At 38.2% G+C, this 21566-nt stretch overlaps 1 protein-coding gene across 4 annotated transcripts; it reads right to left on the bottom strand.

Moving 5' to 3' along the window:
- Positions 1–591: 591 nt before the first annotated feature.
- On the bottom strand, positions 592–21051 carry KLHL31 (kelch like family member 31). Of its 4 annotated transcripts, none has more exons than XM_081032512.1 (4): positions 20990–21051; positions 20735–20855; positions 6289–7489; positions 592–4522 (listed from the first exon to the last, which is right to left on the bottom strand). In XM_081032512.1, exons 3-4 carry the CDS (start codon positions 7458–7460, stop codon positions 3790–3792), a joined length of 1905 nt encoding a protein of 634 aa, XP_080888638.1. In that variant the 5' UTR covers positions 7461–7489; positions 20735–20855; positions 20990–21051; the 3' UTR covers positions 592–3789. The 4 variants fall into 4 exon arrangements, with proteins under 4 accessions (XP_080888638.1, XP_080888639.1, XP_080888637.1 ...); XM_081032513.1 differs by having other exon boundaries at positions 20784–20855; positions 20990–21036; XM_081032511.1 differs by having other exon boundaries at positions 20784–21041.
- Between the last annotated feature and the right edge of the window lie 515 nt (positions 21052–21566).

Below are 21566 nucleotides of genomic sequence, written 5' to 3'. Positions count from 1 at the left end.
GCTTCTGTTTGGGGGTCAACTTCATCTCTTTAAATGTTTACAGGACTTGGAGAAGTTGAAGAAAAACTCTGGCTGTCATTTAGGATTTTCCAGAAATGACTAAGAGGGCCTCACCTAAGTGTTATTATTTAACTACTAAATCAAATCAAAGGTTGAGAATTTTTACCATGGTTACATTTCATTTGGCAGGTAAGGTGGAAGAGGAAGGCTGTGAGGATTTGTCTGTACAATTGCATTTCCTAAAAAGTAGTTTCCTTGCAAATGATGGTGAATCCGAGTCTGTGCCAGATTTGCTGTGGTCAGGGTGGAAACGAGACTAATGGTGCAAACATACTTAATCTACAACTTCTAAGTGGTTAGGGCTGAGATATACCAGACTTAGGCTTTTGTCTGAGTTATAACACAAGTCATTATTGATGTTTTATCCCTTTATCTTTCATTAGTCTTCAAGCTATTGGAACAGCTTTTCAATGTGTGTATGTGTGTGTGTGTGAGTGTGTGTGTGTGTGAGTTTGTGTGTGTGTGTGTCTGTTTTGTTGAGGTGAATCATCATGAAAACTAAATAGAGGGGAAAAAATACACCACAATCATCACAAAAGGACACTTCAAAACTGCCCACATTTGATCACTGACAAGCTGTTTTTGAATGCAGCTTTATTGAAAGTGATGAGGTTACAAACACTACATACATTTTGGTTTGTTGTTCCTTATATAGTACCAGAATGTTTTAAGCAAACAAAAAACGTTTTTGCCAAAATTTGCTGAATAAATACAACCTTTTGTGGGAGTATCCAAGACAAGTATTTTATTTCAAATTCCCTGAGAGGGAAATTTAAATGGTGCTTACCCTCTGAATGTGCTGGCGGGTAAATCTTTAATATGTCAGAATCTATAGTTCTCATAATTACCATGAAGGAGTGTTTAGGAAACTATACTATGGTTTTTTATTGGTATGAAAAGAAATACTGAAAAATAATTCCTTTGAATGCTGCCTTGTGCTAGAAAACATAATTGTCAGTGGTTGGGATGGGGATCTAACTCATTCAGAGAAGAATTCAATAGAATCATTCAGAGAAGATTGTATAAATCCATTTCTTTGTAACTCAGGGAAAAATTCATTAAATGAAGTGATTTTAGCTGCTTTTATCTAGCAACTTGGATGAATTCTGAAGATATTTGGCCAGAATAACCAGCAAAAAAAAAAAAAAAATGGACCTTTTAACATTTCCATGTTTCCAGGTACACCTCTATCTGCAGGCACGTGTGTAAAAGACACTTACTACAGTTACTGCTTTGCCTTAAATCATACAGCCATTCAGTACAACCTCATTTCCTTATTAACTCAGTTATATCTCCTCACTGACAACACTCCACTACCATCTCCTCATCGTTTAGAATTATAAACTGTACCATCACTGACTTTCTATTCATAACCATTCTTACAACATAGGAAGTAAAAATAAAACTCGTTCAATGCCAAGGAGAGCAGCTAGTACATCAGGGATGGCTACTCAGCACCAAGAACCTAACTGAAAAAGGACAGACTACATTAAAGTCTGGCTTCCTGGAGACTTGCCCATCAGGTCTCTGGCCCATTCAGAAAATAAGAGATTGAGTTCTATTATTTCAGTGGATGGGTAACATGTTATTTCTCTGATACACTGAACTATTGCTTTTATTCAATCACAGGGCTTTGGCATGACAAAAACAACAAGTCCTTTTCTTTCAGAAAAATAAAAGGAGGTACAGGGTTAGATCCTAAGACTTGGGAGTATAATTGAATAAGTTGAAAACGTAATAAAAATGAAGTAATTTTCCAGTTGGGAAACATGGAGAAACCGTGAAAATAATTTATTAAAAATGGAAAGTTTATTTTACCAACGATGCTGCAAGGACAAAAGAGTTTATAGGTTGTACTTTGGTAAATTCAGAGCTCAGTGATTTAACTTGCTCCACAAACTAGTTTCTCACACAGCTTTATTTAACCTCCTGGGCAGATAAAGCGTCAAGGGAGCAGGTGTGTTTAGATCTGCTCTGTATTTGAAGAAGCTCCTCAAGCTCTGTGAGGGGTGAAAAAGCAGCCTAGTGTTTTTTTTATTATTATTATTATTAATATCTAGTTCATAACTTACTGTGCTTTAGCCATTACCTGAGTGTTACCATTAAATGCACAGAAATTGAACTTTTCATAAGGGGCAATGATTCGAAATTGTTCCACAAGTGTACTATATGGAACACTTTTCACAGTGCCAATAACATATTTTAAATATAAATATTGTAACCCTAGCAATAATCTATCTACACAAGGTGGGAGAGGGTGGGATTAATGAAAACCCGGTTATATTTCCATATAGCTCATGTTTAACTATTTAAATAGTTTGCTTTATTTTTCAAAATCCAACTGCACCTAACCCATAGTTGATAGGCCACTTCCTCTCCAAAACAAACTATCAAAGAATAAAGTGATAAATTATAAGAAAGGAAAATATGTATCATTTACAACAATCATTCCCTTGCTCCAAACTCAGCAAATATGTATGAAAAATGATATCAAGTGGATACACATTATTTCACAAAGCTAATTTGGAGCAGATGAGGTTAAAATATATAACAGAGTTGGCATTATTATATTTATATTTCTATGTGAAATGAATGTATTAGATTTTTAATTAAGAAATCAGGAGGACTGCTATAAAATGGGAAACAATGGCATCTATCAACAGAACCCATTTATCCAGTTATCGGTGAATCCAAGAGTTTTAAATCCTTCATTTTCACCCATATAAAAGAGTGGGAGAAAACAAATTAGGCTATATAAACTTTAAGTTAATAATCCTTAAGGACGTAATTTTATTTGGTGTTCTTCCCGGGAAAGAACATTAGGGTCAAGGTTGCTTTTAACCCTGTTGATGTAGTGTTCAGGTTTGGAGGATCCTTGAAGGAATTGCTCCTCCAGTAAGGAACAAAAGTTAAAGTGCAAATACTTCTAGGAGAAACAACAAAATGATTTAAATTTACACCACAAACTAAATGACTAATATTAGTTCCTTTTTTGAGGGCTAGATTTTATGAGTTTAGGAAATACCCTGGGGCCGGAGGCATGGAGGAATGAGGGAATCGTGGATAAGCCGAACGCATCAACTTGACAGGGTAGAAACTTATTCCTTGGGTGGAACCCCAGTTACTTTCTAGTAAAATTTTGTTTTAAGCTTTATGATTCTGTCAGGGGATGCCTTTCAAAATCCTTTACTCAGTCATGTACGAGTATAGGAAGATAAATTGTATTTAAATATAGAAATAAATCTTAAGTGTTTATAACTATAGGTGGATTTCCAACTTAAAATTTAACCCATCAATGGATATTTTCAACTTCCTAAAGAAAAAAAGAGAGGGAAATAAACGTTTGTGTGTGAAATCGTTTACTCACATAAGTGTCATGTGTACTAAAGTGTGGAGGAATTTATCTCAAATGAGGGTGTTACCGCTAAACATTTAGGAGTCCAGTGCTTACCATGGAAGAGTGCCTACAATGAATGCTGTCTGCCACCCAGTGGCCGTTTACATAAATTCTATTTCTCATTGTTGACTATGGCCCTGTATTTTGCCATAATAAAATCACACAGAGGTAGATTATGCCATACCAGGAATTTAAACCCATCAAGACATAGGCCTCGATATATTTTAAAATACAACCATTGCAGTAAATGTTATATATTTTCCTTTTTGCTGACTCAAAGGTTAACCCCAAATAAGTATCTGTGATTCCCGCGTCTCCGCATCTACCCGGGTTCAGATACTGACTGGCACGGAGGACACCGAGCTGGCTCGGGATTCCCGGGTCACGTGGTTGGGCATCGAAAGGGTACAGCAGGACACGCCCACAGTGGCCTCCGGCAGCTCGTCGTCCTCCGTCCACTCGTTGAGCTCAGGGTTGAAGCACTGGATGCACTTCTTGTACTTCTTCTCGCCCTCGTTCCAGCCACCCACCAGGTAGACGCGGCCGTGCAGCGCCGAGGCGCCGGCCGTGCTCACGCCCACCTGCAGCGGCGCCGCATAGCTCCACTGGCGGGTCGCGGCGCTGTAGCACTCCACGGTCAGCACGTCCACACGCTCCCCGCGCGGCCCCACCTGGCTACCCCCCATCACATACACCCTGTCGCCCAGGGTGACTGCGCAGTGCCAGCCTCTCGGCGTGCTCAGGGCCGGCAGCTCCTGCCACGAGTCGCCGGCCGGGTCGTACGCACACACGGACCGCGAGTACGCGTTGCTGATGTAGCCGCCGGTCACCAGCACTCGGCCGTCGGTGACCGCGCTGGCGTGGCAGCACCGCGCCACCTCCAGGGGCGCCTTCGGCTGCCACTGATTGGTGGAGGGCACGTAGCACTCCAGCGACGCCAGGCTGCCTTCGGTATTGCGACCGCCCACGGCGTAAAGGAGCCCGTTGAACACGCTCAGGCTGAAGTGCGTGCGCTTCTGGTTCATGCTGGCCAGGTGTATCCAGGTGTTGAAGCGGGGATCGTATCTGGGAATGGCAGAGGAAGTGTGACAGCCTTGGTGGCGGTAGCCAGGGACCCCGTGTTACTCCACAAACCATAACGTGGGGATTTTGACACTTTTTATGCAAGGAGGTTACTGACATAGCGCCACTCCTCCCCTGGATGCGCGTGTTGGTCTTTCAAAAAAGTGTGACACTTCTAAAAAGCAGGCACTGGTGTCTCCCCTCCTCCCGTTTATAAATTCACTTCTTTTATCAGGCCACTTGGAGTAGGCCCTACAAAAACCGGTGGTCTTCCAGTCCCCTTTCCTCCATATTCGATTATCCATCATCCAGTAGGATTTGTGAGTGTGTGAGTGTGTGTGTGTGTGTGTGTGTGTGTGTGTGTGTGTGTGTGTGGAGAGGGATGGAACCTGGGTGTTTGTGGCAATCAGAAAAGGGAACACTGCCACATTAAAGTCAATTCCACATATCTTCAAAGACCAACTATTGCTAGCTGGTTCTCAATTAAGGTAGGAGTTGACTAATTGGATTTCTTCATTTCTCACAAACCCCTTCTTACTCGTACACCTTTCCTAGCTGGCCATTGTAGCAGTAAAGCTGAGGTACTCAACCAAGTTTTCTAAAGTCTGTTTAGAATGAGATCAATAAAATATGTCCGAAAGCATCAACAAAGCCTTAACTTTTGATACTTCTCTAACACTTATTAGTAGGTAAGATTATTTAGTTTAGGGACATATTTTTGTTTTCAGTTTCAATATTACAGTAATTATACAGTAAGCACTGAAATCAATACTGCAAAAACAGTGACTTGAGTACTAATAGCTGAGTGATCAGAGGAGGAAAATCAGCAGTTATAGTAAACTGATACTTTCCCATTCATAGTTTTAAAGTATTGTAAACACAGAACTCACCCTGTCAGTTTGATGTTCATTCGTCTCTATCCTATTTAACTTCCGAATCAAAACTTAACTATAGTTAAGAATTAAAGGCTAAAGATGGATTCATTTAAATGACACACAAATACCGAAATAACAAAGAATATTTTTCATGATATACTCTTTCAATTCTCAGATCTTGCTCATTAATTATGTTTGATTTTTTTATTACTACCAGGATGCAAGCATGACTTTCTGAAGATTTCATATAAATGGAAGTTTAATTTTTTGTTATAAATATACAAAAAAAATATAGCATTTGAATTCCATTTTCTGAAGGGTTTCTTATGCTTTTTCTCTTCATGTATCAAAAATATTGACATTTTCTCTGCTATTCAATCTTCAAATAATTATTTAAAATTAATTGACTGCTACATTTTTAATGTTCCCATTCTATTTGTCAATTATAAATCTGACAGTCATCAGTAACAGTCACTTAAAATAAATTCTGTATTATTTTGATCATTCTTAACACTCAGTCTTACAAACTAAATTTGTACCCAGTGTCTTTCAGAAAGGCAGTATATTGTGAAGAGCATCTGACTACCAATGAGAAAATGTGAATTGCCACTTACTTGTGGTCGTGGTATAACTTCTCTGGCTATCAGATTTCTCATGTGTAAAATCAGAATAATCATGTCTCCCCTGCTCACTTTACAAGCTTATTCAGAAATCTAGAGCACATAGCATACATGGATGCACTTTATATAATGTGGAGTGTTGTGTAGATATGTATTGTGGCATTATTATTATTATTGATTTACTGAGCTAATAGGCATGATTAATTTACTCCTGTGTCAGGGCAATTTCCTCATACTATTGAACCATTTCAGTTCCTAATAAAGAATCAAGTACCTGCAGAAATTGCTGACTGCATGCTTGGCTTGATTTCTTGCATCATTCTGGTCTTCACCACCGGCCACGTAAAGAAATCCATCCATCACAGCCACACACTGATTAAAACTCTTGGCTGGCATTTCTGTAAGCTTGCTCCATCCATTTTCAGGGTCTCTATACAAGATATCTCTACTAAGGGACTTCTCAGTAAGGCCTGGACGTCCTCCAACAGTGACAAGGACTCGATAGCCCCCACGGATTCTCGTGCGCCTAGACTGCAATGTGTTTTGATGATATGGAAGTAAGTGGTAGTTCATAGCATCCACAAGAAGTTTGTGACAATCAGCATCTTGCATCATTCTTGGTACAGACTGAACATAATTGACCAGGTCTTGTGCGGAGATAGTACCAAAGCGAATATTGCTCAAAAGATCGGCAGCATATTTCACCCTCTTTTGGTCAAATTCTAACCATTTCATAGCAGTCTGGAATGCTACTATTTCAGAAGGCAACTGTAAGTCATCATCTACAAGAAGTTCGTTAATTTGCTCAAATGTAAGTTTCATAAACTGATCTGATTCTGCAAATTCAAGGAAGTTATCCCGGATAAATTTGTGGGCTGCTGCTTTTGCAGTTTTCAGAGAATATGTTTCAGCAATGTTAGCAATGTACATGCAATTCTCAACATTCATCTCTCGGATCAGAAAATCACTGCACATCTTTACAAGGGTATGGATCTGAAGATAAACAGCAGCAGAAATAATGCTTCCTATTGTATACAAGGAGAGGGTCAGCTTTCCAGTGTAAGCATATGCAATGACAGTGGCCAGGCCCAGTGGTGCGATGTCATTCAGATCCACCCTTTGTGTGGATGGGTCCTTTTTTAGGATGTTGTAAAAGTACTCACTGCATGAAGCCATCACTGACTTGTGAACATCAAAGGATTTGGTTTTGGTGCCAATGACTAAGTCACAAAGGAAACTCTCCTGTCGCATTTTACTTAAACCTTCCAAGAGGTTGGGGCCATAAGAAGCATCTGTTAATTCCGAAGAAAGGCAGCTAAGGCCATTGCCTCCCTCTAGGATTCCATTCAGAGTATTTAGTTTGGTTAGTGGGCTATCTTCGACAATTATGGTCATCTCATTGATATCTCCTTTGTTCTTTCTGACAGTCTTCTTCTTGGGGGCCATGTTGGCAAACACTTACAGGCAAGAGCTGGCTAGAAAATAAAAAAGGCATGGTTTCATTTCAATTGTGCTTTGGACTTTGAATCACTACATTAAGAAACTTTTCTTTTTTATAAGATAAAAAGATTTTTTAATTGCATAATGTAGATTAACCCTCAAAAATAGATTTGAAGACTTACATTAAACTAGATGCACATTTTATCGATGGTTTACTTCAGCATCAAGGATTGAAGACAATTCAAGAAAGATTTATATTATCAAATGAGACCGTACAATAGATGTATTGCGAAGTGATTTTATACAGCAGAAATGACCGAATATTCTCCGATCTAACTGTACAGTAATTATGGAATAGTAGTTAAATATCATTTAAAGGGCTTAGTGTACTCTCAAATAAAAGTAATTAATAACTATTCTGAAGTTTTCCTCAATAAAATACTAAAATTCAGGAATCCATGTAAAATGTAAATGTTTATTTTGTAATACACACACACATACACGAATAAATCTGGCACTTGAAAATCAATGGGTAAGGACTTGTATGATAGTATTAATTCAGTTGATTTCTACTCTACAAATTTACTAAAATAACTTTCAGATGAATGAAATATCTAAATCACACACACGAACTAGAATAAAGTACGTTTTTTTGTTTTGTTTTGTTTTGTTTTGTTTTTTAACTCTTAGAGTAGGAAAGGCCCTTTTAAGCCATAACACAAAATCCAGAAGCCATAAAGGGAAAAGACTGAAATATCTGAATATAGAAAAATATAAAACTGCTATAAAACCACACTAACTAAGAGACAAGCAACAGACTGTGAAAAATATTTATAACATTTTTGAGAGACAAAAGGTTAACTGACACAATATTTAAAGAACTCCTACAAATCCATAAGGAAAAAGTAATCCATTAAAAAAATAGACAAAGGCTATGACTAGGTAACTAGGTCATTCATAGAAGATAAAATACAAATAGTTAATACATTTTTTAAATGCTAAACTAATAATTATTAGGAAAGTGTCAACGGAAATCCAGAGATCCTTTTTATTTTCTTTGTAGTCAAATTTTGTTTATCTGATGGTTAAAAGAGTTTTAAATGTTCATAATATTAGATACCGATGTGATACTCTCCACACATTATTGATGGGAGTATAATTGATACAGTCTTTTGGATGATATTTTGGCAATCTATCAGAACTTTTTTTATGCTCTGACACTAAAATTCTTAATCTAGTAATGAGCCTCATAGAGATATATTCACATAGAGATATATTTATATGGAGGCTCACATATTAAGAATACTGACCATTTTTCCATTATCAATGTAATAAATATTTGAACCAATTTTTAAACCTGTAAAAAATATGAGTTTATCTCTATAACAGCTCTAGTATTTAAATATAGAACTGAAATATATTAAGTATACTAAATATGTAGATAACCCTTAAAATATGATAGATTAAATTGTTTTAGCCTTTCTAAAAAAATTGAGTGTAGTCATTGGAAGATGCTATACTTTGACTTCTAAATGGATTTTATTTACATTATGGTAACATTCACTTTTTTTGTGTGTGTGTGAGATTACCAGTGCTGCTTTTCTTTTTTTCTTTTTTAAAATTAAAAAATCAGTATGTGTAATTCAACAATTCAAAGTTTGTTATATGTCATTCCAGATAATTGTATATGCTTATACAAACTTATATCTGCGTATTTCCGAACAGTGGTGTGTTGATAAACGAACGCTCTAGGGGTAAAAAAAAAAGCCCTTAACTGTAAGATACTGATTTCTTTGGTGCAAATACACTCATCGCGGCTATTAAGCTTTCCACTATTTAACAACCAGTTTGTCAAATTCCTGATAATGTACCAGGTGGTTCCCATGAGCCAGTATGTCAGTTCCATCATATAGAGTACTATAAAAGATCTTACATCAATACAAATTTATGCTATATTATTTAGCAGTTTGCTTTTTTCACCTAGTGGTAAATTACATACATTCTTCTCTATGAGTACATACACAAATTTACCTCATTCTCTCTAATAGCTGCATTATCCATAGTAAGAATATATAAAACTTATTCAATTATTCTCCTGTTGATGGACATTTAGGTATTTAGGTGTTTTATAGTTTCTTGGGGTGTGTGTGTGTGTGTGTGTGTGTGTGTGTGTGTGTGTGTGACTATTGAGTTCATCCTGAGGGGTAAAACTTAGCTTTGATCCCTCTTGAAAGGTCTTCAATTTAATTACTGGAATATATGCATAAAAATCCCATGACCTTTCTATTGTGTTTATTCCTGTTCCTTTCCATGTGGAAGGAGAGTAGTAAGTAGATAGGAAGAAGGTTTATCTCCTTGCCAGGGCTTTTGCCTTCCTCATTAAGCTCAAATTGTCAAATTCACATTTATATTTGTTTACAAGATCCTTCCTCTTTCTTTCTTGCAAGCAATGCCAAATGCATCCTCACCTTGTGAAATAGATTTTCAACTTCACTGTAATTCAGTCTGCAAATGCATTTGACTTATGTGGTAAGTGTCCTTTATTGGATTTCTTTGGGGAAAATTTTAAACATTTTGTTCAGCGAGCAGTTATCGGACACATACTGCTGTGTAGACAGCACTGTGCTGGAAATTATGGAGCAATACAATATGTAATTTATGTCAGAGAGACAAAAATAACAGCTTCAAAATGACAACAGAAACTAGGGAAGCACTGCAGAGTAATTGTGGTTTCTCTCTCTTTTTTTAAAAAACATCATTTCTACCTTCTAGAATAGAAGCAAAAATGTGTCTTTGGGGAAGTCCCGTCTATTTTCCCAGAAGATCTCCTTTGGCCAATTTTCAAATTTATTTAGATGTAAGGCTTATAACCACTCATTTTTTAGAGGAAATTCTGAACCCAAGTATTAGGTTGGTGCAAAAGTGATTGCGGTTTTTGCAATGTTAAACCGCAATTACTTTTGCACCAACCTAATAGCAATATGACTGAATGCTTCAGACTGAAATGCTAAATATTCTGTTTATCATTAAAATATTATTTTATTTGTAGTATGTGGGAGTGGATATTTCGATAACTGACAAAACAGGGTACCTACTAACTAGTATGGATTCATGCCAGAGATCTGGAGTTGGGTTCCAGAGGCTCCCCTTGGTACCCTGTGTAAGTCTTTAGTCGCTGGATCTTAGTGAGGCACAGGGGATCCTGGGAGAGGGTTGGAGGGGTGGGAGGGATTCAGTGTGTGTGTGGGGGGGGGATCAGGGCAGCAGCAATTGGGCTGTTTACCTATTCAGTACAGAGGGATCTCAGTATTTTAACAATTGGTTATATTAATACTATATTGAAACATACCTCTCCAAGGGACAGGGTGTCATTCTTCTGAGATTATTTTGATTTTAAGGTTTTTTTTTTGGTTTCTTTGGTTAAAATGGAGGTTTCTGGAGGAAAAAGAGAATACAGCCTCAAAAGCATGGTGATATGCTTGGGCAAAGGGGACAAAGAGCCAGCAGGACATTCCAAATAAAGGGGTGACTCTAGGAGCAAAAATATCTGATATCCAGTTTTAAATCTTCCTTTTCTACATTGTTAAGCTCTTATATCATCCTTAATCGAGGTATTTCCAAGTATCCTTACTAAAGTTTGATAAACTCCTCACTAGCTCATTCTGTCTTTAGGAATATTATGTAGAAGAGTTGTGAAGACTTCAGCCTCTGAAGAACTGCCATGGTTTAAGTAGCAGCTCCAAACTGTACTACTGGCGGTAGAGCCAAGTAAAGCTCCTATCTGACAGATTGTCCCAAATAGAACCTATAACCTGGGGCATTTGAGGGTGGGGAGAGTCGGGAGAGAAACAGGGGAAACTACTGAGCAATGCTAGGAAGTATAAACAAACGGATGATTCTGTGGAGGATTCAAGAAATGGAAAAGGGGAATAGCATAGGATGAGTCCCCACCGACTTTGTTTTTTCTTCAATTATATCTGATGGCTTTTTGTCTACAACCAGGTTGCATGTAGGGCAGCAACAACTCCAAGAGAAACTATTATTTCTTTGAAGAACCAGAGGACAGAGTTTGTGACAACCACATCCACTGGAAAGTGAGTTGGGGATTCTGGAAAAGAGAGATCCCAAAGTAAAAAGCCCAATGGAAACTTAAATCTTCAGGAAAAAATGAAGAGCATCAGAGATTGTAAATATAAAGGTCTATTTTTTCTCTAAAGTTCTTTCAAATACATCTGACTCTTCAAAGCAAAAATGATAACATTTTCTTGTGGGATTTATCATGTACATAGATGTAGTACATGTGATAATTACTGCATAAAGGACGGGGTGATGGTGGTAAATGAATCTATACAGTTGCAAGGTTTTTATGTTTTATGTGAAGTGGCCGACCATTACCTTATGTAGCCTCTGAAAATTTAACTTTTGCATGTTGTAATCTCTGCAGTCATGCTGTCCAATAGAAATTGACATGAGTCACACATGTAATTAAAAAATTTCCAGCAACCATATTAAAAAGGTAAAAAGAAACAAGTGAAATTAATTTTAATATATTTTATTGTGTCCAGTAGTTTTGTAGTAAACATCTTTGCCGCAAGCATTTTCTCCACAAACACTTTCACTGCGTAACTAATTGGTTGTAATGCAATTTCAATATAAAAGATAAAATAACTGGTTGTCATTTTGGTTTCATTTCTCCGTGGACAAAGTTTGTGGCAGTACTCTCATTTTTTATATGATATAAATCTTAGCCCTCATAATGGTCTATACAGTGACCGGTAGCCCTGGTAGTCTTCAAATAATAATGAATGATAGTAACTACGTATAAAGCCAGATTGCACACACTACTAGAAAATGATAATGTATCTGTTTTTTTGCAAATCCTTCAGTGGGCACAGTCATTCCTCTCACCCATCAAAAACAAAAGGTTACCAAGCTACGGAAAATATAAAAGAGGTGTCTACTAATTCACAACAGTCTTCCAAAGCATTAATTATTTATTCTTTAGTTAGAAACTGGTACCTCTCTTCATGAAGGAAGAAATTGTAGTGAAAAAGAAAAAAGTGCAATGTTGAACAGGAAGATGAATCAACAAGCAAGTAAAAGAAAGTAAAATACTATGAATGAAAGACTTCAAAGACAATATATTTTCATTTTTTACAATAGTCTTTTTACTTTTAATATTATGTTTTCCATGTTTCATCATGTCCTTTTTATGTCCCTCTTTCATATTTTGTTCTTTTACCTTTTTCTGTGAAATTGCCTTATGGCCAATTAGTTTTCCTGCTAAAATATTTGCGGCAAAATGCTTGTGGCAGATGCTCCTGGTGAAACTACCTGGAACCATTTTATTCAACATACTATATACAAAATATCATTTCAACATGTAATTGCTATAAAATTATTAATACACCATTTTACACTCTAGTTTTCATACTAAGTCTTCAAAATCCAGGATGCATTTTATACTTGCAGCACATCTCATTTTGGACTAGCCACATTTCAAGTGTTTAATAGACCCAGGTGATTGACTGCCATGGTTGTGGACAGCAGAGCCCTAGAACAATGGCTTAAATGAATGCAAAGTATAGCTGAAAAGCCAAGAGATAAATTTAAAGGGAATTCAAAAGGGGGCGGAAAAGCTGGGACAGGGGAGCGAAAATTAGAGGGGACAAACAGAAAACAAATACTTTAATGGTAAACCTAAATTCAATTATATTAATAATTGTATTAAAAGTTAATGCATAAAACATTCTAATTAAATGGCACAGATTGTTAGAATGAATAAGAAAAGCAAGACCCAAATATGTGCTATCTACAAGAGACTCACTATAAAGACACAGACAGGTAAAAGGTAAACGGATAGAAAAAGATTTACCATGGAAACAGTAGACAGAAGAATGGAGTGGCTATGTTAATATCGGGTAAAACACACATCAAGAAAGAAACAATGACCAGAGATCAAGAGGTAATTTCATAACGATGAAAAGTTCAAATCATCATGAAAATATAATAACCCTAGTGTATATATGCAAAAAACAGCTTCAGTATATGTAAAGCAACAAATGACTGAATTAAAGGGAAAAATTGGCAATTCCTTAGTTATACTTGAAAATGTTAATAACTCTCAGCAACTGATAGAACTAGACAAAAGAATCGGTAAAGGTATAGATTACCTGAACAACATTATTAATCACCCTGACATAATTGATATTTCTAAAACAGTACACCCATTTGCAGAATACAAATTCTTTGCAAGTGTATATGATAGATTTACTGAGACAGATCCTGTGCTGGGCTGCAAAACATGTCTCAATAAATTTAAAAGCACTGAAGGAATATAGAGTATGTTCTCTAATTGTAATTCAGTTAGAAATTAATAACAATAAACTAGGGAAACCACCAATATTTGGAAATCAAACAATACAGTTGTAAATAATCCACGAGTAAAAGAAGAAATCATAAGGAAAATTAGGTAATATTTCAAACTCAATGATAATGAAAATACAACACAAAATCCAGCTGTACTATTAGGTTGGTGCAAAAGTAACTGTGGTTTAAAAGGTTAAAAATAATTGCAAAAACCACAATTACTTTTGCACCAACCTAATACTTACCTGAAGTGTTTCTTGAGGTAGAAAGATAATCTAACCTCTTACAGTCTCCACTGATTTGTCTCTAAAGTGAAGATAATAATAGTGCCTGACTATAGGGTTCTCCATGAAACTTCATGACGAAATGCCTGTACAGCATTTGGCAGAGTATCTGGCAAAGAGTGAGTGTGCAAAAGAATTTGAATACCTTTCATCAAAATCAACAACCCTTGTTAGCTATGTCTTTGGGAATAAAGTAAGTAACCTGTTTAAGCTTTGGGGTGAAGCAAATCAGAGAAAGCTGCCCCATCATGGAGAAGCAATCATGAGGGGCAGGGGGAGATATGGGACAAGCATAACTAGTGACCCAGACTGAGAACTGGCAAATAGCAGCCAGGAGAGATTTCTGGAACATGTCAACGTTTCTAAGGGATTTCTGAAAATACCAGGGAGAGAAACGGGACTTGTCCAATTATGTAAAATGAGGAGCCGATTAGTTCTATTTTGATATCAATAATAAAGATAATTTTGGAAGTTTGGAAAACTTGGACATGTGGGTATAGGTTGCAACATGTGGTTATAAGCAAAGCAACAGAATACATGGAATAGATTGAGTCTACGAGCCTGGACTTAAGGATTCAAATTAAAGGGACAATTTTGATGGGGGTAGTGTTAGGATGAGAAGGTTTGCAGATAACAAGAGTCCTACAGGTGCTGGTTTTTAAGAGGCGTAGGTATAGGAGGGAGATCATTGGGAGTAGAAGAAACGCCTCATGCTGAAGCAGGAAGCTATGACTCAGCATAGTATGTGCAGACTAAGGCGGTTGAAGTCATGAGAGAGCCAGTTAGGCAGGTGACGTTAGGCCAATACATAAAGGCTGTTGGATGCCAGGTAGGGTTTGAACTTGATAAGTCAGTATGTAATGGAGAAGGATTAAGAAATCTCCAGGAAGGAAGAGGGCCACCTGAAACCCTAGTGAAATCAGCAAAAGTTTTTGCATGGCCTTCCTTCTCTTATTTCCTGTTGCCACCTTCTCTTTCCTCCGTTGTCTGGCCTTCACGTTGACCCTGGCATTCCCATGGAAACCCTCATGACCCTTTCTATCTAAATTTTCTTGCCTTTGTCCTATTTCTCCAGGGCCCTACTGAGTGATGCATTAACTAGTCTGACAAATGATCCCAGCTAATCAATTAATGGGCAAATCTAGTCTTCCTCCCAGATATGCATGTTTTTTGCTGTTTGTTTTTTTTTCCAGTTTTTTTTTATCAGTGTCTTTCTATGACTCATATATAAATTTCTAACACAGTAGCCACTGTAGTATATATATATATATATATATATATATATATATATAAAATATATACACATACATATAATATATACATATATATGTGATATATATACATATACACACACATATAAAGTATGTATATTCTTTAAATAATACTTTAACACTATTAATATATATACATATACACACACATATAACGTATATAGTCTTTAAATAATACTTTAATAATATTAATTTGTTTGCTTTTAATAATATTATTAATATTTAATAGTAGTTAGTATTTGTAATATATTTTTTAAAATAAGAGACGGCTTTTAGAGACCTTGAAATCATTTTGAAGACATAACTGGCATCTTTAGCTATCTCTAGGGGAGGTAGAGGGAGAGAAATATGCAGGAGACCGTTTAAGAGACGACTGAAGTCAGAGCCTGCAGACAATTTCCTGGTGGCCGTATTTTCCCAGATATGTTCATAAATTCAGTGTTTCTTTACTAGAACTGCTATTCCATTCCATTCCTAGGTGAGCACATGGGAAATGAGGCCGTCCATCCACCTGCCCAAGTGTCCTGTCTGTGCCATGTTCCTCTAATAAGGACACAGCAGACCCTTCAGAGGAGTCTGATGATCAGGGTCACTTCTTTGAAGCTGGGCAAAACTCTGATGGCCTCTAGGCTACTCTAGCCTGATAAATGCTCATCTCCCATCAGCCCCGCCTGTAGGGCTCCAGCTACTGCTTTCCTTAATTTAAGGAGGACCGCAGGCCAGTTAAACTGGTAAGAGCAGCTGTATCGTGTACTCTGGATTCTACGGTATTGCAGAGGAGATTAGCTTCCTCATTACGGAGGATCAAAACCCAAGAGGCTTTGTTCTCAGCAGCAGACAGGAAATCTTTGAGATATTCTCCAGGCCCCTCACACGGGGGCTTTTCTGGGAGTACAGACATAAGGCATGTGTCATGCAAGGTATCATGCGGGGTCTCTGGTCCCGCTCCCCACATAAGAACGCAGGATATGGTGAGGCCAAAAAGGAACACCCACGGAGCCATAGATAGGGGAGTCATACCACTATAGTCTCGCTGGCGGCTGGGTTGGAGACACAGGAAGCAGGAGCCACAAGATCCACAACCTTCCGTCCACTTCTCTCTACCAACCAACCCCACTTGCTAACTGCAATCCACCTCTCCTCAATCCACAATCCACAATCCGCACTTGCTAGTTTAGCCATGGCAGTTATATTAGTGGCTAATGGCTAACAGATAACAGCCGATGACCATCTGCTACCCAAGCCAGCACCTTTCCACGTGAGGCCGAGAGCCTGGAAACTGCTCTCTGGGACTCTCTCCCCCCAGCATGTCACACTGGGTACACACACACACACACACACACACACACACACACATTTACCATGTCACTTGACCAACCAGCACTTTTCCACAATCATATTTAAAGGAAGAGCAAGGGTGACTTTAGAGGAAAGAAGTTATAAAAGGGCAGTCTAAGGAGTAGATGTGTGAAAGTAAAGTGGAACAACTTAATTCACTTCTATTTATATATTTGGTGATGGTGCTGGGATTCTAAGCTGACTCTATGGACTATTAGAGAATGATTAGAAAAGAACATTCACAAAAATGTATTACTCAGTCACTAGGTCATATGTGAACATGCAGTCAAAAGCAATTTGTACAGAAACTCACTGTTTTTTTCCACAATTATACCAATGTTCACTATGCACCCATGGGTCATATTATAAGTGATCACCAATGACAGTTAAAATGACAGTCAAAATGTGGCTGAAAGAAAAAGGTTACAAAAATGAGTTGCATAAATATTCTCATATATAATCTAGATTATAATCTACGTAGATGTTGAGTAATGAACTTTGAAAGCATTTCATCCATATTGATTCAATTGTATATTAAGTCAAAGTTGGATGAGGGTTTTACTTATCGTTGTTGTTTTTTATAAAAGCTTTTTTTCTTTTTCTTTTTTGTTTTAACAAGGTGAGTGCCTTGTGGCCAGCTGCTCAGGGACTCCCTAGGCTTGGTAGCCAGCGCAATCACCATGGTTACCATATCCGAGGGAGGGCTTGGACTGGGGTTATAGTCTGCAAGGTGAGAAGTACAGCCTTGCTGAGTTGCCCTTGAATGGGAGAGCTTTAAGATGGTTTCTCTGTTTTTCCTCTAAAGCATGACAGGCTCAATTTTCCTTCCCAACCAAGGAGGCTCTAATGAGTTGCCTCTTGGGGTCAAAGAGAAGAACTTTACAGGCCCCCTTTGGGACTCTTAGTGGCTTGCATTTTCACACGCTGGAAATGGCAGGTCTAGCCACAGCAGCTGAGGTTGTGTAATGGGATGAGCAGCCATTTACAGGCACTGCCAATCCTTTCCTGACTCTTCCCTTTTTGGGTGAAAGAAGAGACTTTGCATAGGGTACAGAAGGTTGGAGAAGGCTCCCTATGCTACAGAGCTATCCCTTCATCCTGTGGAGGGCACCCAGGGAATTCTCCTCTCTACTCATGGACACCACAGTCTCCTCCTCTCTCTGCTCCATCCACTGTCACCCAGACCAGCCTCTTGGGTGTCCTCCAGTAGAAACTGGGCAGAAGGGTAACAAAGATGCAATTCTAGGCTCTGCTCCCACTGCCTACGGCAGATCTTGGCTCTTGTGTTGTTTCTATGACAACAGTGTCATGTATTCAACACCTGATAAAACAGCTGGGCAGTTATGTGAGCCATCACATTTTTCATCACCTTTTGTATTTGCTAAATTTAAGTATGTTAAATAATTCCTAAATATAAATTTAGAAATTTAAATTTATGTTTAAAGCACGAATCTATATTATGTATCAAATGTAAACTACCTCCATTTCTCCTAAAATAATAATTATATAGCTGGCCTTTGTTAATTGAGGGCTTACTGTATGCTGAGCCTGGAATCAGTACTTTACGATTTTATTATTATTTTTTAAAATTTAACCATCACCCAAATCCTAAAAAATAGGTTATATTAGGTTAATTTTCCAAGTGAAGAAATTAAGGTTCAGAGAGAGTTTTGAAAACTTATCCAAGGTGACATAAGTGTGCAAATGTGTTGTAGAGCTAACATTCAATATCAGGTTGACACCTGACCCCCTATATTGCCGCCCTTAAATCTAGGGTAGGTTAAAATCTGTAGCAGGTTAATAAGTTAGCTCTTTCCAACAGGAGAGGATGGAGACTGAGTGAGGTAGGACTGAGATATATAAAATCAAAATTTGGATATAAGGAGGTCTTCAATGACTTTGTTGATCAGAGAATCAAGTACTTCTTTTTAATTGTTAGGTTGAATAGGAAATTATCCATTTTATTTAAAGACAAATTTCATTGATTTCTTATGGTTCAACTTAGCTAAAGGCCTGTGCCTGACTTTTATCTCTAAAGTATGCAAACTATACATAAAGTTAACCTCTATTCTCCAAACCTGGATATAGGACGCAAGAACCCAGTGGTAAAATTTTTGGTTTTGGTTTTGTTGAAAATGTTATTGAAATAGTTTTTTCTCTTTCCCAGTCTGTTGCGTGTGTGTTACGGTTGGGGAGTAGGATAGGTGGGGCGTCGGGAGAGGGACTTGGAAATCTAACTTTTAAGACTAATGTCCTTTAGTTGCCGTAGAACTGAAAATTGGGTTTTGGTGTTCATTTTGTTCTAACCATCTGATAGACCTGTGGCAAAACATCCAACCGTTTAAGATTTCAGTTTACTCACCTGTCAAATGGGGAGATATATATCTTTCAGTTCTAAATTTTTACAGAGTTAAGAATAAACAGATGGCTTTCGCTGTCAGAATTTTTCAAAGTCTGGTCCTGGATCACTTCTCCCCTCAAGATGGCCTTTTAGAACCGTGGAATCAACTCATGATCAGATATGAATAAAGCAACTGAGACAGGGGATTCTTCACCTGGGGTCATGCATTTGGATTGGGGTTACCAGATTTAGAAAATAAAAATACAAGATGTCCAGTTAAATTTGAATTTCAGATAAACCACGAATCATATTTTAGTCCAACCACGTCCAGTGCAATATTTGGAACATACTTATACTAAAAACTGGTTTGTGATGTATCTGAAGTTCAAATGTAGCTGGGTGTCCTATATTTCATCTGGCAACCCTTTCCTGGGTTTGGGTTCAGGTGAGTCCTTGAATTCCATGAAATTTTCTGGACTATTATGAAACATGTCGTACGTGTGTTTATGTGCATTTTTTCTGTAGAGTGGGCCCAGAGTTTCCATGAGGTTCTTAATAGGATCCATAACCCAAAGTTGATCCAGAACCATTGTATTGCGAATGATACAGCCAAGACACGATTCTACCCCCTCCTTGGAGTGGGTAAGTCTGTGTGCAAGTATCACACCGAAATCAAGTGCCTCCTGGCCTGAAACAGATCTCCGATGAAAAGCTCCTAGAACTGACTTATAGAAAAGAACTGTCAATTTATACTTAAGAACATTCGTTTTCCGGCTGCCCTGCACCCTCGCCTCCTGGGAGAGACTCTACACAGGACAAGCTGAAAAGCCATGTGTGGTAAAGTGTCACTGTCACTGCCATGCCAGAATGAGCTGGGCACCCAGAATGTCTCTCGCCAAAGGGGCAAATCAGCTGCGCCTGCTCCCTGTTCCTGCCACATTCCGAGTGTTACATCTGTTGGGACTCATCATTACTGACTCCCGGAATAGAAACGGCTGTGCGGCTTGCCATTTTAAGTTAAGTCCAATGTAAGGGGGGTTTTCCACTTTACCGTTTCATTTCCAATATGATCTCTAATATAAAACGTATGTCAGTCTAGCCATATGTGCACATTTAGAACAAAAACTTGTTTTATAGTTAAATTACAAATTTGTTCTATTTTGGCAGGGGGATTTTCTATTTTGTCAATAGGTTATATTTCTGGGAATGTGAAGAGTTGTCTGATTTTTTAAATTTTTTTTTTTTTGCTACCAATTTCATTAAAACTAAAAACTAATTGCATGTTCTCTGAAGTTATTGGGTACCAAATGTTTACATGGTTCCTGATAAAAATAGAGAAGAAACTCTCAACTCTGTGAACCCAACCTAAGAATTTACTTTCTCCCTTCTCTCTTCTCTATAACACAGAGGAAGAAACACGTACATCAGACTTGAGAGGCTTAAAATTGTTGTTGGAAATTTCAAGCAACTTTACTTTTTTGAAGCTTCCCATTTTTATTACTATGTATGACATTCTCCCAATCTAGCACATTCCTTAGATTTCAAGGAAATGTTTTTTGGCTCCCAACTTCAGATCAGGGACATGAGCACACTAACCCAGCTGTAGACACCCTCCGTGAAATAGCTCTACAACCACAAATATTTCGCCCCCCCTCCCACCCACAGATCCATACATACCCCAGAATCTAGAAGCCAGGAATTGCAGACTGTGGCCCCAGCTCCTTACCCTCCTGTGTGAAGTGGCCTCCCCGACTTGTGGTGACGAAGTTTCAGCAGCAGACTCCTCTTGGGACGCAATCTGTGGAGAGAGAGAAAGGAAGAAGGAAAATCCGGTGAGGAGTCACCAGTAGCCACCTGACAAGTCCTAGCAGCAATTTTTAGAGTGACCCTTTGCTGTCCCACTGGCTACAGCGGCTGAGCCTGCGCTCTCACCCCAGCAGCCCTGTGAGCCCTGCTTTCCCTCTTTGGCCTTCAACTTCAGGCCACCCCAGGGCAGAGGGCGGAGCTCTCTGGTTGGAGAAGAGGGGTTGGGTTTCTTGACCTGCCCTGTTGTTTTTGTTTTTTTATAAAAAGTCAAGAGCTCAATCAACCTGGGTGTGAGGAAAGAAAATTAATAGGTGGGTATTTAATTGTTGGAAGCAGGGATTAGAATGCATGCACTTGGTAAGGGGAAGGGAAGGTTGTGGATAAAAATCAGCTTCTAGAAAGGTAAATAGTCTGGTCACCTCAGGTCCTTTGAGAAGACTGAGTTTATAAATAGACTGTTCTTTAGAAGAGGAGCACATGTTTAGGAGAACAAGATGCTTTCTATGGTACCTCACATATGGCACCAGTGTGATTAGAGTCAATGTCTCGTTCAATAGAGTGAAGTTCACGACCAGTCCTTGATTGTCCAGTGATTCACAGAGAGGCCTGAGATGAACACACTCTAGTACACATGCAAGCTGGGAAAATCTCTACTTTGGCAATGCTCACGTGAAAAAAAAAATTCAGAGCATGCTAATTGACC

This window comes from Rhinolophus hipposideros (genome assembly GCF_964194185.1).
Source record: "Rhinolophus hipposideros genome assembly, chromosome: 3".
In the NCBI taxonomy this organism is placed as follows: domain Eukaryota; kingdom Metazoa; phylum Chordata; class Mammalia; order Chiroptera; family Rhinolophidae; genus Rhinolophus; species Rhinolophus hipposideros.
Note: the sequence above shows the minus strand (reverse complement) of the source record. Positions and strands in the feature narration are given on the sequence as shown.

What these genes read in the sequence shown, in the direction of transcription:
- KLHL31 (XM_081032512.1), bottom strand. Translation starts at nt 7,460, where the DNA reads ATGGCCCCCAAGAAGAAGACTGTCAGAAAGAACAAAGGAGATATCAAT. An exon ending in GCAGTCAGCAATTTCTGCAG is followed by an intron (nt 4,523 to 6,288) that starts GTACTTGATTCT and finishes TGCCATTCCCAG; the next exon opens with ATACGATCCCCGCTTCAACA.